The sequence below is a fragment of the Ailuropoda melanoleuca genome, chromosome 7 (assembly GCF_002007445.2).
Source record: "Ailuropoda melanoleuca isolate Jingjing chromosome 7, ASM200744v2, whole genome shotgun sequence".
NCBI lineage: Eukaryota > Metazoa > Chordata > Mammalia > Carnivora > Ursidae > Ailuropoda > Ailuropoda melanoleuca.
Genome location: NC_048224.1, coordinates 41,181,900 through 41,197,288, shown reverse-complemented (window position 1 = coordinate 41,197,288; position 15,389 = coordinate 41,181,900). Strand labels below are relative to the sequence as shown.

The window sequence follows — 15,389 nt, the reverse complement described above, 5'->3', positions numbered from 1 at the left end:
ACCTCCCTGCACAGTCCAGGGAGCGGTGCCTCCACCTGCACCCCAAGGCTCGGCCTGAGGACCACCCCACGTCCTGCAAAGGCTCCTGCTTACTCACTGTAGCACTTCAGCCACCTGAAACGATGTTAAGGGTGGTAGAAAAGCTCTAATCACAGTGTGTAAATAATGGCTCGGTTAACTCCCGCTAGAATAAAACTTCATTAAAAGCCTCCACTCATTAGGAATGAGGGTTAAGTAGCCTCAAGCTGAGCTTAAATACACTCTACGTGGATGCATGGACTCACGGGGTGTTGAAGGAACTTAAGCCATGACCTCAGGGGCCGCACGTACCCTGCTGCGGAGGCTGACTGCTGACCAAGTCCTCCGACGCTACCCATGTGCCCGCCTACCGACGATCTAAGTGCTGCAAATGATTCTTACCTATTCACAGGTATCAGCAGGCCCCTCCTCCGCAACGCTTCCAAGACCAATGAGGTTTCTGCCTCCCCCATTCCACCAGGGCTGCTCTGCCCAAGGCCTCCCGTGACCTCCATGCTCCTAGAGCCTATGGTCCCTTCTCGTCCTTGGCAACCTCGTCCTCTGTCGGCAGCCTCGGATAATCCTCCCTCTCCCCTCTGTCCAACTCTTTGCTCCCTTGGCTCTGTGCTCAGCTGGTGGCCTCCTACCTTCTGCCCCCTTCTCCGTCTCCTGCTGATTCCTCTTCGCCAATTCTTCACCCTTACACGCTGACGTGCCCCAAGGATCAGTTCTAGAACCTCTTCTATCTTTATCCACACTCACCCCCTAAGCAAGCTCATCCAGACTCGGGCTTTTAAATATTAACGATGTGATGATGAATCCCAAATTCTCTCTCCAGCTTGGACCTCCCCTTGAACCCAGCCCTACACACACAGCTGCCAGCTAGACACCTCCTCCTGGATGCCCAAGAAGCACCCGTATTTAACAGGCCCTAACTGAGCTATTGCTACACCCCTGCCCCAAGTCCAGACGACAATCCTGACTCCTATCCCAGTGCTCTTCCCACTAAGCCCTGCAGTCCACGACACCACAATCAAATAACCACAGGCTTCTCGATTTCAGTTAGGAGCAATTCTAACCCTCCAGCTTCTCGAGGCTAGACTCTGGAACGAACCTGTCTTCCGTTCCCCTCACTCCGTACTAATGAGTCTATCGGCAAATCCTGTCAACTCCACCTGCAAGGTATGTCCAGAACCGCACCACTCCTTACCAGCCCCTGGTTCCAGCTGTCTTCCCCGGCGTCCTGTCTTATTGTCAACCACACAGCCAGTCTCTGGCTCCTACCCCTGCCCAAAGCCCCATAGTCAATGTTCAACAGAGCAGCCTGGGTGACCCTGTTAAAGCAAGCCAGGTCACGTCACCCCTAGGCCCCAAAACCCATTACGGTCCCACACCTCACCCACAAAGGCAGCTAGAGCCCTGGCCCTGACCCCCAGGGCTCCCTGGGACACACCCCAGGAGCCCGCTGGCCTCCTCTGCTAACACACTCCCTTGCTGGCCACACCAGCGACCCTGCTGTGCCCTGAGCACACGGCGCCTGGGGCCTCGCCCTTGCTCTTTCCTCTGCCCCTCCCGGCTGCCCTCATGGTCAGTCCTCACTCAAACACCCCAGAGCCAGTGGAAACATTGCTGCTCGACCTAAACCACCACGCGGCTGACCCCAGCCCTGCCCACACATCGCCCCATTCCCGGCTTTACTTGTTCTGCTCACTATTCACCCTACGTTTATCTACCACGTTATCGCTCATCCTCTTCACCATCTGTCTCCCCAGCTGGAACGTGAGCTCCAAGAGGACAAGGACTTTCTCTTGTCCATTCCCTGTCATATCCCAGCACCCACAGCTGCACCTGGCACACGGACGGCCATCAGCAGACGCCTATTCACTGAAGGAGCCAACCCATGAGTCCTGGAAAGGGTGGTGCCAGCACGGCCTTCGGGGCGTCTCTCTGTCCCCTCCCAACCCACGAAGAACGTCGATGGTTTAACTGTGTCAGTTAATGTTCAGAACCGAAGACGGCATGGCCCACCCGCTGGCCCTCGGTATCACATGGCCTGGAGAGGTTGAACGGGAGCCACACTCTGAACAGAGAAGCTTATTCCAGAAGGGCCACACTCTCATCTTACTTCTCTCCAGCAGGAATTTTCTCAGATGTAATGTGCTCTCCCTTCCTCCTGAAACGCCAGAACAGGGTAGCCAGGGATGCTCTGACACCAACTCTTTTTTCTTCTCCAGCTTCACTGAGACAGTATTAATACGTCAAGATATGAAAGGAGAAGGTGCACAAAGTAAGGATCTGGAAACTCCCGAGGACGCAGGCCCGCTATGATGAACATCACTTGGCAGATGCGGGCCCTCAGGGCCCAGGACGGGGTGCTGAGCTCCCAGGGTGGCTGCTGTCCCTGACACCCATCCATCCAGGAGCCTGCAGCCGCATCCCTGTGGTTTCTGGGAATGCCCTCCTCTGCTTCCCACAGGCTCCTGCTCCAAATCTGCCCTCTGATTCCATATGGTTGACAGAGACCTCCAGGGGCGAAGGCCCTACCCCACTGTTTATGTATCCCCGTGCCTGGCCCCTAGCAGACGGCAGCTAACGTCTGCTGAACGACACACACAGAGAACGAGCAGAGGTGCATACGTCAGCACGAAGGTGGAGGTGACTATGGCAATGAGGGGATGAGGACAAGAGCAGCTATGGCGTTCTGAGCAGCCATGCCATGCCAGGCACGGTGCGTCACCCCACATCCACGCACCACCCCACTGGATGCCTGATAGATGCTAAGCAGTTCTGCTTTAAGATAGGAAAACTGAGGATTAGAGACACAGAGTGACTTTTTCATGGTCACACAGCTTTCTACTGACAGAAAGATACGCACACAGACGTGCCCGGCCCCAACACCTGGGCTTCCATCATTTGGATGATTTGTTTTCCCTTCTCAAAAGGAGAGATGATTGGGGCGCCTGGGTGGCACAGCGATTGAGCGTCTGCCTTCGGCTCAGGGCGTGATCCCAGCGTTGTGGGATCGAGCCCCACGTCGGGCTCCTCCGCTGTGAGCCTGCTTCTTCCTCTCCCACTCCCCCCTGCTTGTGTTCCCTCTCTCGCTGGCTGTCTCTATCTCTGAAATAAATAAATAAAATCTTTTAAAAAAAAAAAAAAAAAGGAGAGATGATTAAAAACACAAAAAACACTTGCTTTTTGAATGAATAAACAAAGTAACAAAGTCATGATTAATCAACCAGAAACTCCCAAGAGAAGGGGAACATACCCCCTCATCTCCTCCTGTATCCTCAGCATCCTGACGGCACGGGGCACATGCTCGACGCTTAACACAGTAACAGAGAAATGGGATAAAACTAAGGAATGAGGGGCTGCACGTCTGCTACAGAGAAAGGGTCTGGGCTTTACGCTCACTGTCGACCTCTAACTCTCCTTGACGCGTTCCAAAATGGCTGCCGTGTACAGATGTGTCCTGTGGACACAGAGTCTCCTGGTTTTAGCGACAAGGACAGGAATCGTAACAGGGAGAAAGGCTACAGCCTCCACCAGCCTGGAAGGACCGAGAGAGAGAGAACCTACAGCGAAACCCCACTTTCCACAAACCCCGGAAACGGGGCCTGTGTCTGTATTTACTATTCCAGCCGTGTTTCAAATTTCCACATCATCACCCATGCCTTCATAACCCTCAGAATTATCTGCACTTCCATTTATCATGTATCACTGATATATTTTAATAAATAGTCAAGTAGAAAAGATGAGATTAACAGATTAAAACTCTTAACCTATTAAACAACTCTTAACAGTCTAGAAATTCAAAATAACCTACAATGCATAAATATATCATTAGTTTGAGATAATTCTTAGGCACTTAATTTTCTTCAGTGTATGTTGTCAGTCAGCCACGACGCCAGGTAATACTGCAGTTCAGAAAGGCAGCGTGAAGATTTAAATATTAAGAGTTAATTCCCTGGTTAATTTAAACCTAAAATAGAGAAAAGCAGGAGTCTTGAGCGATGCTGTCAAGTCACAAACTCCGACATTTAGCAGGATGGAACCCTCCGGGTAAAGCTGGGAACTTCACTTATGGGTGTCACGGCATAAGGGAGGTTGGCCTGGGTCGTTAAGAAGAATTACTGTTAACAGCATTTTAAAGAGACACAGCACCTTCGTTTTCCAACGGGGGTAGCAGGGGGGCAGTTCGGACCCCTTGGCAAGGTGCACGGCCCTCTCAACACTCACCGTGTTGAGTGGCTCCCCTCACCCCGCGGTGACAACCCCACAGACTCAGGAGTTCTCACCCAGACAGAATTCCCTCAACTGGCAGGTGGGGAAGGGGAGGCCCCCGCGGGGACCCTGACCACCGTCCTGCAGAGATCCTCTGCAGCACCCACAGGGTCCCATGCAGATCCCACAGAGCAGCCAAGTCAACCAGGGGAGACTGAGGCGGTCCCAAAGCTGGTCCTCACGCTGGCTGATGTGACAGCAGAGAAGAAAGACTCTCCCTCTGCCACCAACGCGATTTCCTACTGAGGCTGTGACTTCGCTACTGTCCCCCCACGCCCCTCCCTGACACCCAGCGCCTCTGGCCACTGTCTCCTTGCGATGAAAGGCAAAGCAGCTCCCCAAGAGGACCCACTCCACTCCCAACATCCTGCCCACACTGCCGGCCTGCCAACGTGTCCCTGACACAGTCCACGTCCTTCCCGAGGGTCTGGGGGTGAGCAACTAGATGCCCGGCTGTTGCCAAGCTTCCTCAACTACCCACACCCCCTCACCACGCACGTGAGCCAGGGGCGTAACCACGCACCACTAGGAGACGTTTAGGAGGTCTGAGGGCTGAGATGTGCGTAAGGCAGCCCGCCCGGCTCCATGCACAGAGTGGGGCTCCCTCAGTGTTCAGTTCTTTTCTTCCGTCCTTCCCAACCACCTGCCAGACAAAAATATGGAAAGTCTGGTCAAACTATGAAAAACATCAGCTCTCAGGCCATGGACGGAGTACTCCTAAATGAACGCAGAGGGGCATGGCCACCCCACCGCCCTCCCCACCCCCTGTGCAGCAGCGATGAGGAGGGGGACGAGGACACACGCTGCAGCCAAGTCCCCGCAGGATGGGCAGGTGGGAGCGATCAGGAAGCTGGCTCTGGAGCCTACTGACGCGGGGAAGCACCACACTCTGCATGGGAAGCGGGAGGAAGCGTAAGCCAAAGGGTAAGGATCTTTCTCTTCCATTAGCAGAGCTGGACAGAGGATGAGGCTGTGGAAGTTTCCCGACTTGTCTTCCTGGAGGAAGGGCCTTTGGCGTCAAGGGCCTCCACAAGCAGCCAGGTTGGTTCATCCTGTTACCATTCTCAAGACTGTGCTTCTTCAGAACAAGGCAAGACTTCCAAGTGCCTTGAATGGTGAAGAACAAGGGGCACAACAACGTTCTCAGTGGGCTCAGGGAGCACAGGGGAGAGACAGCTGCTGGGTGCGTGCACTGAGCAAAGGTTCCCTAGGGACCCCGGTCACCTCCCTCGGGTGGACCACGCCAAGCTTGAGAGCCACAGCGCCATTTGGTAAAAATGATTCACCAGTTTTGATGTGCATTAGTTTGCATTTCTGTGGCTGCCTCCAGAGGGCAAACTAAAGAATGTGCCTGAATTTTCAAGAATCCGCCATATCTGCAGAGTCTAGGTTTAACAGTAATTGATCGAGCAGAGAGGAAACTCTGCCCACCAAAAAAGCACTGGCCCCCCCAGGGAATGAGTATACGACCCAGAGTCAGCCAGCGATTTATGATTTTTGTGGCCCAACTTTGTCCAAAGTTCAGTAAGCAGAGACTCTACGTTTCCAGAAATCAAATCTGAGCTCCCGTAACAGCAACATAAACCTAGAGTCAAGATAAAGATGCGTCCTGGCTAGAATATACCCAGAATTCTTAAATAATTCATTCTGCTAATACCGTACTGGTCACTGACCACCATCGAGCCTACTGCTACTGCAAGCTTTCCTAACAATGAAATTAATTTGTTTAGGGCTACTTTTATTTTACTGCTGAAAACCAAAATGCTAAACAACACGATATTCTTTAAAAAATAATTACGCAGCTGCACACACATGGTGATCAGATTAAGTAAGAGCCCACCCGTGAAAAATCTTGGCTTGAAGGACAAGACTTGGCTAGACCCAAAGCTATTTTACTCTGCATGTGACCTTGGACAAGCCCATTCCTCAATTTCCTCTGGGGAGGAGAGGTAGCATCACAACCTCAGAGGGCCACTGGGGGGAACAAGGGAGATCTGTGCATGATCCTACATGACACAGTAACTGGATCGGGGTAGGCTCTCCACCCCCACCCTCGTCCCTGACTCCAGTCCTCTCTCCGGTGTCCAGACTCAAAAAGAAATCAATCACCATCCCACTGCTATCTCCTCCTAGGAAGGGAATCCAGCATGGTGGCGATAAAAAGGTAAACGTTTATTGAACACCCACTGTGGATGGGCCAGGCACTGTGCTAAGGGTATGCACTATTACCATTGTTATTACACTTTATCCTCACTGACAACACTATGAGGAAAGGCCTAATATTCCCATTTTACAGATGAGGACACTGAGGTCAGATAAGTAGCCCAAGGTCACACAACCAGGCAGTGGGTAGCCCCAGGATCTGGACCCAGGCAGTCTGGGCTCCCCAACACTGTGCTAATAAGCTGCCTGGCCCTTAGTGGGGCTAGAGAGGAGGCAAGGTAGAAATCTTGCAGACCAGCCACGGAGAAGCTTGCATTTTTAGATGGAAAACTCACACAAGGCTTTGCTGAACCGAATTCCTCGGACCTGAAAAGTTAATGGCCTTTCGGAAATTCACTTCCAAGCCAACTTTCTAAGGTCCTGCTTGTCCTGAACCCTTGGCAACATCTCTTTAATCTTGCCCCTTGCAGTTTATTCACCTCCTGGCAGCCTGTATGATCCTTTTGAAACCAAATCATATCATGCCAGTCCTCTGCTCAAAATCCCCAGCGGCTCCCTGTATCTCACATAGGGTAAAGGTCAAGGTCTTGATGATAGCCCCCATAGCCCCGTCGGTCACATCAGCCTCCTTGCTGTAACTCCAACACAATGTACACATTCCTGCCCCAGGGCCTTTGCACCTATTGTTCTCTCTGCCTGCATGTGTTTCTCCCAAATGACTGCTTGGCTCAGCCCCTCATTTCCTTCAGATCCATGTTCAAATGTCTCCTTCTGGTGATGCACTACGCCTTCTGCATCTCCCAATCCCCCACCCTGCTTCCCCCTACAACCTCGCAGCACTGTTTATCTTATGACATACCATGCATTTTACGTATTGATTACATCTCTTCCACTCTTACTAGAATATGAGCTCCATGAGATTTCGGTTTTGTTCACTGCTGTATTTCGAGCACCCAAGTCAGGTCCTGGCACTCAGTAGGCGCTAGGTACTTGTGGAATGAGATTTGGTCTTATCACTCCCCCAACCCACCCCAAATCTGTCTACAAGACCCTGATGGCTTGTTAGGCGACTGGTCCACACAGCAAACAAATGAGTCCCTTAACCTCTTCTATCCCTGGCTGCCTTATCTCCAAAATGAGCCAGTTACTCCAGATTATCTACAGAGCCCTAACAGCTCTGAAAACCTTCAACAGACAAAAAAAGGCAGAATTCTTCATTACCGCAAGCCTGTAGCTACATTTACTTAATTATAAAAACTGCACTTCCTTTAGAATGTTCCCCAGTTAAGGCCCCCCAGCCCCCGCGCCTCTCAGCATAAGTGAGGCTTGGCTGCCGTTGTGCTCTGTGATTTGTAACCTGCACACCAAGTCAGCATTAACTTCAAGCGCTGGGATCACTGGTCCTGTAAAATCGACCCAGGCTGGGTTACAGAGAAGGAAACCAAACCACATTCGGTTGTTTCTTAGGATCAGAAACACCACCTCTCCTTGTCCCCCTCAATTTAACACCAATTCTTTAGCAGTCCGTGCTGTTGGTTTTGGGGCTCAGCCAGAGGCCCTCTGGAGAAGTAACAAAATTAGGTGTTCTGGGCCAAAAGACAAGCGCTGGGAAGAAAGCAGACCCCAGTGTAACAACTGAGTGGAGTGGAGGCCTGTGTCAGAGGCCCGTGGGGGACGGCCGGGGTGCGGGGCCCTTCAAGGTCATTCCCGGCCAGGGTCGCAGAGCCTCACACTGACCTCAGGGACCCTCGCGCCTGTGTTTCTCCATCTGAAACAGGGACTAAATGCATCTAACGCTCTATACAAAGTCCCAACATGTCTAACCACCACGGGCCAAGGCCAGGGTCAAATTCGCAAGTGGCCTCAGCTTCGGGCCCCACGTTAGTGTTCTCTTGACGTGTAATGCGTAATTCACTTCTCAGACTGAATGCTGGGTCACGATACAATAATACTGTGTTTGGTTTCTCAAAGACGCTCTATTAGCTTTAATTACACAATCAATATAAACTCAGTTGTTGAGCTCCTTGGAGGTTCCTGCCTTCTTGACGAGCCCCTAGCCGATGGCTCAATCCCCGGCCCCTCACAGATTCCTCTAACATCTGTTAACTGACCACTTCATCCCGAGAAGGGGGAGGGCACAGCGGTTAAACATACACATCAAAGAAGTCAGACCTGAGTAGGCATCCTGGCTCTATCACTCACTTTCAACTGGGCAGCCTGAGGCCTGTACACATCTCTGTCCCTCAGCTTCCGCACCTGTTAAGTGGGGATAATGAGTACCTCCCTTCACAGGGCTGTTATAGAGATAACAATAAACTAAATCACTTAGCTCAGAGCCTGACACAGAAGTGCTGATTGAATGGTAGTCAATATTACGAGAAATTTCTTCTTTACGTCTCAAGTCAGACACAACCCTAAGACTTGGGCTGGCCCTTCCTGGTGCATATTCTGGCACCGTGGTGATAACACAGGGGCTCCATCACTGAGTGTGTGCAAACCTAGGCGAGTCGGGCAGGCAAAGAGATGGCACAGAGGCCATCCTCCCCTCCTCTGACCAGGGCAGGCATCGCTAATCTATCCCTGCACTGTTCTCACTCTGATTGCAGCCTGTGGCTGGTTAGACTCAGTTCAGAACTCCAGGCAGCCACTACCACCATGGAGGAAGCTGCCTGCTGTCTTCTGACCTGGTGTGGGGGAAATTCACGCAATAGAAAGTAAGGGCAAGGACCACCCCCTGCATGAAAGTCATGAGAAACAGATGGAGGTTTGTCTCTGTCCACTTCTGTAGACACTCAAGTGTCTGCTGGATGACCACGTTAGTCCCGAATCCATCGCAGCAGGTGCTCAATGAACACGAAGGACAGTGGGAGAGGCTGGCCAGACCCCCACTCAAACACAGCACTGGTGAGTAGAGAAAGTACCCTGTTTTGGCAGGTTCAAGGCCAGACACAGCCCCTTATTCACCACATGACCCTGAGCAGGGCCGTCCCTCCCCATGTATCCAATGAGAGGGTGGGACTAGACGAACCCCAAGGGCCCTTCCAGTCCTGACATTCCAATCCAGGGAGCACTTCCAGGCACCCCCAGTCTAGGGACTCTCACAGCCCCCACAGACCACAGCCTCATGTACTGCTCTTAACACAAAACCCCACGACCAGGGGCCTGGGCGACAGACACAAGGCACTGGGCAGCTGCTGGCCCCATGCATCCCTGCCAGCATTCATTGGCCCAAGCCTGGCGGCCCACTCCTCCATTCCAGCCCACACTCCTAGCTCCTACATTATCCCCACTTCTTCTTCTATCCCATTCAGGGTATCCGTCCCATTAACACTGAGGACCCGCTAGAGGTTTCTGCCCATGGATCTGCCACCCTAAGGGGAGAGGCAGAGAAAACTACACAAACATGTGGAATAAAGGAAGAGCGCGAAGAGCCTAGGAGGAACACAGGCCCTTCAAGGAGAAGTGCAGGGAAGGTTTCTCTGAGGGCAGGATGGAGTCAAGACGTGAAGGAGGATCAGAGAAAGAACATTCCAGACAAAAGGAACAGCAGCTGCAAAGGCTCTTGGGCAACAGCCAGTTGAGGCAAGGGGCCGGCAAACCCTGGACTGTGTATTTTTGTCTTACCGACGGTGCTTTCACATGCACTGGCAGAGCAGAGAGGTCGCCACAGAGACCTATGGCCTTCAAAGCGCAAAACAGATCCTATCTGGCCCTTTACAGGTAAAGCTGCTCGACCCCTGTTTTAGAGTGTTAGATACACAGAAAGAAGGTCAGGGCAGCTAAGAGAGACTGAGCAAGGGGGAGACTGACACATGAGGAGGTGGGAGGGAGGGAGCCAGGCTGTGCTGGATGGGGTGGGTCACAATGACCTCCAGGCTGGCATCTCCGCCTCCATTCTGTCCACCTCCAATCCACCCTGCAAAGGGTTCCCCAGGTGATCTTCCCAAAACACACAAACATGTTACTCTTTCTCAAAGAGCAATGGCTCCCCCATGGTTTCCCAAAGCATGTTCCAAGGAACACAAGCTCCACACCCGAACTTCGATAAAAGGGTTCCACGGTTAAGCAAGTTTGAGGAACACGGCATTCTCATCTCAGATGTCCTCGAGCACACACACTCGACCACGAAAGACTAAGAAGCCCCTAGGCAAATAAATTTGTCTGACTTTGTTTAACCTACTGTCCTTCAAAAACTTGCTTGGCCACAAACTTCTTTTTTCCCCACAAAAATCTCCCAACATTCTAAAGAACTAGTGTTCGTGGGCTACAGGGCAAATTCCTCTGCCCGGCATTCCTGCTCGGACCCCACCCCCAGTAGGTAATCCTCGAGCCAGGTCCTGATCTCGTGCATGTGTGTGTGTGGGGGGGGGGCCTGGAGCACCATCTCTGGTCTGTCCCTTGCCTTCCTCCTGCCTCCAATGCCCCCAGCAAAGGTCATTTGGCTGTTCCAGCTCTGGCCTCCCTGAGGCAACAGCAGGAGCGGCACTCACATTTACCAAGTGCCTGCCTGCGCCTCTGGTGGGGCCTATCCAGAGTCTCTTCCCACCTTCTTCAGTAATGACAGCCCAGCTTTCCTTTAGGGGCCAACCCCCATCTCCGGCCAGCTCCCAGGGTGAGGACACAGCCCTGGTCTGGCTAAGCAGAGTATTCCTTCCCCTGGGTGGTGAGGGGTGACTCCCCCTTCTACTCGAGGGGCGACTGGTTCAGGGAGATGAGCACTGGATGCAAGCTGGGCCAATGAGTTCCAGACCAGGACGAGTCAGGCTGCTATGGAGTTCACAACACAGCAGCCGAGATGGGATTCAAGCCCGGCCCTCCTGCCCGCTCTCGCACTTCATCTCTAATTTACTCCCGACCTGAGGGCCCAAAGGCCTGCTCAGAATCTCGTCATCTTTAGTGCGTTCGTGGGTGCTGAGAGAGGGTTACAGGAGGGCTGGGAGGTGCTGCCCATAACCGCACAACCTCCGGGGAGTATCCGTACTTCTCAGCCAAGGAAGGTGGCCTGGCCCACCCATCCCCTCTCAGGGGAAAGGGAGGACCAGAGACAGGTGGCTGTTGGTGGTGAAATGGGGAGAGGGAGGGGTCCGACTGGGGACAAGGGAAAGGGAGTGTACCTGCTCGCGGTGCTTTTCCTTCCAGCTGCACTGGCTCCGTCAGCCTGCAAAAGAAACCCAAAACACCTCCATCAGCCAAGGAGGGAAACCCAGATTCTACCTATTGCCACCCCACCAAGCTCCCCCTCAACACCAGCCTTCAGACAGAGGGGAGAACCGGCACAAGCCCCTGCTCCATTCTTGCAGGCTGGGAAAATCTGCCCCTAGTGGTAAGAGGGAGTCAGGACACCCCCACCCCCTCACCCCCACCCCCCGGAATTTGCTTGGCCCTTTAAATCCAGCTGAGCACCCATTGCCAACACAAACCCAGCAACCACAGGGCCCTGGGGACTCAGTGAAAAGTAAGTAACCAGCTAAATCTGAGATTGAATTGCACCATTTTTATTTTCATCTGGGATTTCCAATAAAACAGTAGCCGCAGATTTATTCCTACCAACTGGAGGGGGAAAATCCTATTATGTTAAAATATTCTGTCCCCCAACCCTACTAGCAGGGAGAGACAAGAGAGTGCCGGTTCTTAATCGCTTTTATTTGGGGTTGGGGAGGGGGGATGGGGAGATAAGGCTGACCGAATGAAAATTTCAGAAATCATAAAATTCTGGTTCAGATGGAGAGACTGAGGCCCTGGGCCAGGAGGGAGCTGCCTGAAGTCTCAGGAGGACTGAATGACAAACACCTGGAGTTCCTGACCCCCCCCCCCCAAGGCCAATGCTGGGGGGACCTCCGCTGCAGAAGCTGTAGGCTGTAGACACGGAAAGAATGTGGGTCGTAGGTGCATTCCCTGGCTTTGTCAAAGCATCTATAATAATAGTAATCACAGAATAATGCAGGTTCCAAACTCCGGCATACACGTACTTCCAAATTGAGAATCTTTCCAAGTTTAGGAAGGTAATGTAGCTCATGTGTTCTATATTTTGAAACAACCCTGGCAGGGTCTGGAGAGCCCCCCACCTACCCCGCCCCCTACCCCAGATTTAAGCACAGTGGTATTTCCACAGTGAAACTCATGCAGTCAGCCCTATGGAGGATCAATGAAGACAGAATTACTCTCTTCTCCCTTCAGGTCAAGTCCTGCCACCTCACCAGTTACAAGAAATCTTTTTGTTTTCAAGTTTTTTGAATTTCAGGATTGTGGACCTAAAAGTCAAACGACAGCAGCTACCTTTTGACGTATGTTTACGAGAAGTTGCAAACTGGCCAAACCAGATAGCGGACTTCAATTCAAACAGTCAATATAGAAAAATAAAAGGATTTCACCCAAAGAAGGCCAGATTTCAACCCACATGACCACAGTCAGCTACAGCTGCCATTCCTGCTTCTCCACAGTCCCCACTGCTCCCTCTTGCCCTATACCCAGCCCTCCAGGCTGGCTCCCAGGGGTATCCAGACTCACTTCCCCAGCTAACCTCCCGTGGGGTGCCAGTGTATGCACATTTAACACTTTCTATTCAACCCTCCTCCTGATGGGTCCCCCAACACACATACACAAGATCCCCATTTTACAAGCAAGGCAAGGGGAGTCAAAGAATGTTAAGTCATTCATCCAACATCCCACAGCTATAAGCCCAGGTCTGGGTCACTCCAGCGCCCACCTCCATCAGCTCTGGAACATTTTCTCTCCCTCCAACATTCAGAAGAGCCAATCGGGAAGTGAGGTAAACCCACACAGCCCCTACCGCCCACGTGACGGAAATGCAAAGATGAAGGACAAATAAGGAGGTAGAAATGTGAGGCCTGGGAGGGAAAAATTAATGGGATGCTGGTGTATTATTTCAGTGGCAGAAACAAGAAAGCGGAAAATGGTTTACATATCATTTCACTGGGAGCAAAAGAACAGGATCAATTACAGCCTCCTTCCGACATCTTGCATTCCTCAAAACTTCTACCCAAAGTAAATGGGAAGAAGTTGTTTTAATCTTCATATCGTAAGAGGCAGAAGTGGTTAAGGGGTGGAAATTCTGCCCCAGAGAGCTTAAAAAAATTGTAAAATCCGAAATGGTCTCTCATCTTTCAGACTCAACTCAGGGCACGTTATTTCTAGCATTTCGCCCATATTTTCGCGTTTTTTTTTGGTTTTTTTTTTTTTGTCCTTTTCCTTCCCAGTTTCACCCAGAGTCAACCACATGTGGACAGTGAACAGGGGGCTGGGTAGAAGGAAAGATGCTCTGTCTCTGGCACACCTGGTCATCTCCACCTACGTTTCCCTTTTATTTTGTGATCTTTGTGCTTCTTGCCACCAGTGGCAATGCTCAATTTTGTTTTCCACCAATTTTTATAAAACAAAGACAAAATGCTAAAAATGTTCAAACAGTTGTCCAAACAAATCCTTGCACAGAAACTCGGGCAGAGCAACAAGAGAAATGGAGCCGCTGGTGGGAGAAGCGCCCGCTGGGCACGTGTGACGCACCCAGTGACCAGCGGGTCCGTGGAGCTGATATGGGTGGGCATATAGGCGGATGACGTGCACAGGTGAGAGATGTCCGAGACAGCACGTGTCCGTATCACAGCTCCCGTCGATCACGGCACACCGGCCTGGCTGAGCCCAGACCCACTGTAACGGCAGGACAGCCCCGCAGGCCCTCCCCCAGCCCCGTGGAAGCCCACAGTGCCGAGCGCACTGACCCTGAGTTGTAGAGATCCGTGAGGTGCCAGGCCAGCTTTGTCCGTGTCCTCGCAGCTACCTACAGCTTGAATTAAGCTGACCCTCTGACATAGCCATTTTCCAAATACCAGCAATTTCCTATGATTCAACCTAAACCATAAACTCACCTTACCCAGTGTAACCTGACCTGCTCCCCCATTTGAACTGAAGTTGAACAGCACACAGTGTAGCATCAGATAGACGGCCTTGCGTCTGAAGCCCTAGTCCTGCCGTTTCCTAGCTGTAGGATTCTTGGCAAACCACCTGCACTCTCAAGGCCTCGGTGTTCCCACGTGCAAAATGGCAATATGCCAATCCCCGGACCGATCTCGCGGGACTGGCGAGGTAACGCGTGTAAAAGTACCCAGCAGGGACTCAGTCCCGATCGCACGGCAGATGAGTGAGAGGCACGGCTGACCTTGCACTGCCCCAGGGGTCTCCCCAGCCTGTCTCAGGGTATGATCTGATTCCCGTGCTGTAGGTCGGCGTCTCATGAGCGTCCACCAGACCCCACGGCGCTGAGGCTTCTTCCAAAGGGCTAGTCGAAATGACATCCAATACAGTGGTAAAGCTGACGTCCTAAGCACAGGCCAGCTCTGGGTTATCCGCTGAAGCACTGCCACTCTACTGCGGCTGCCACCAGCCTGTGTGCTCTGCCCGGCTCTGTGTGGGTCTCACCGTGGGCAGGCTCCTGCCTTTCCCCGGACCTGAGCTTCTCACTGGCAAAAACGGGACGGGAGGCACGAGAGTTAAATCAGGTCATCTCCTGCTGCCCTCCATCTCTGGGACTGTATGTGGAGCTGACCCAACCTTAACCAAACCCTGCTAGGGCAAGTGACATGGGGCGTGGCACAGTGGGCCCACGAGAGACCCTCCTCCTCATGCTTAAAAGGCGGGGGGAGGGCGGGTAACAGGCATCCATTGCCCCCCCCACCCCTGCACTCTCTATAAGGGCACCTGCCCCTCTTTGTCAGCCCCATCCATTCCTTCTACATCAGTTTCTCCATAGGACCCGGGCAAAGCTATTTTGGTTTCATTCGACCCTCCTCTTTCCTCCCAAATGAATGTTAAGTTGTTCTTTTCCATTCTCTTATTAAGGATTTTCTTGGAAAGAAAATATTATTCCAAACCCAGAAATTTTATTTCTGAATTTGTGCAAATGTAAGTTGTAG

General features: G+C 52.2%; 1 protein-coding gene across 14 annotated transcripts in view; it reads right to left on the bottom strand.

The window, feature by feature from the left end:
* Positions 1-15,389, bottom strand: part of ZNF618 (zinc finger protein 618) — a 178,446-nt gene that overhangs the window by 71,655 nt on the left and 91,402 nt on the right. For 10 of the 14 annotated variants that reach the window (XM_034664356.1, XM_034664347.1, XM_034664345.1 and 7 more), the window contains one exon: positions 11,577-11,620. In XM_034664356.1, the coding sequence (XP_034520247.1) occupies positions 11,577-11,620 (44 nt within the window). Of the gene's footprint in view, positions 1-4,822; positions 4,943-11,576; positions 11,621-14,635; positions 15,032-15,389 lie in introns of those variants that run through there. The other 4 variants (XM_034664351.1, XM_034664353.1, XM_034664352.1 and 1 more) reach the window with 2 other exon arrangements.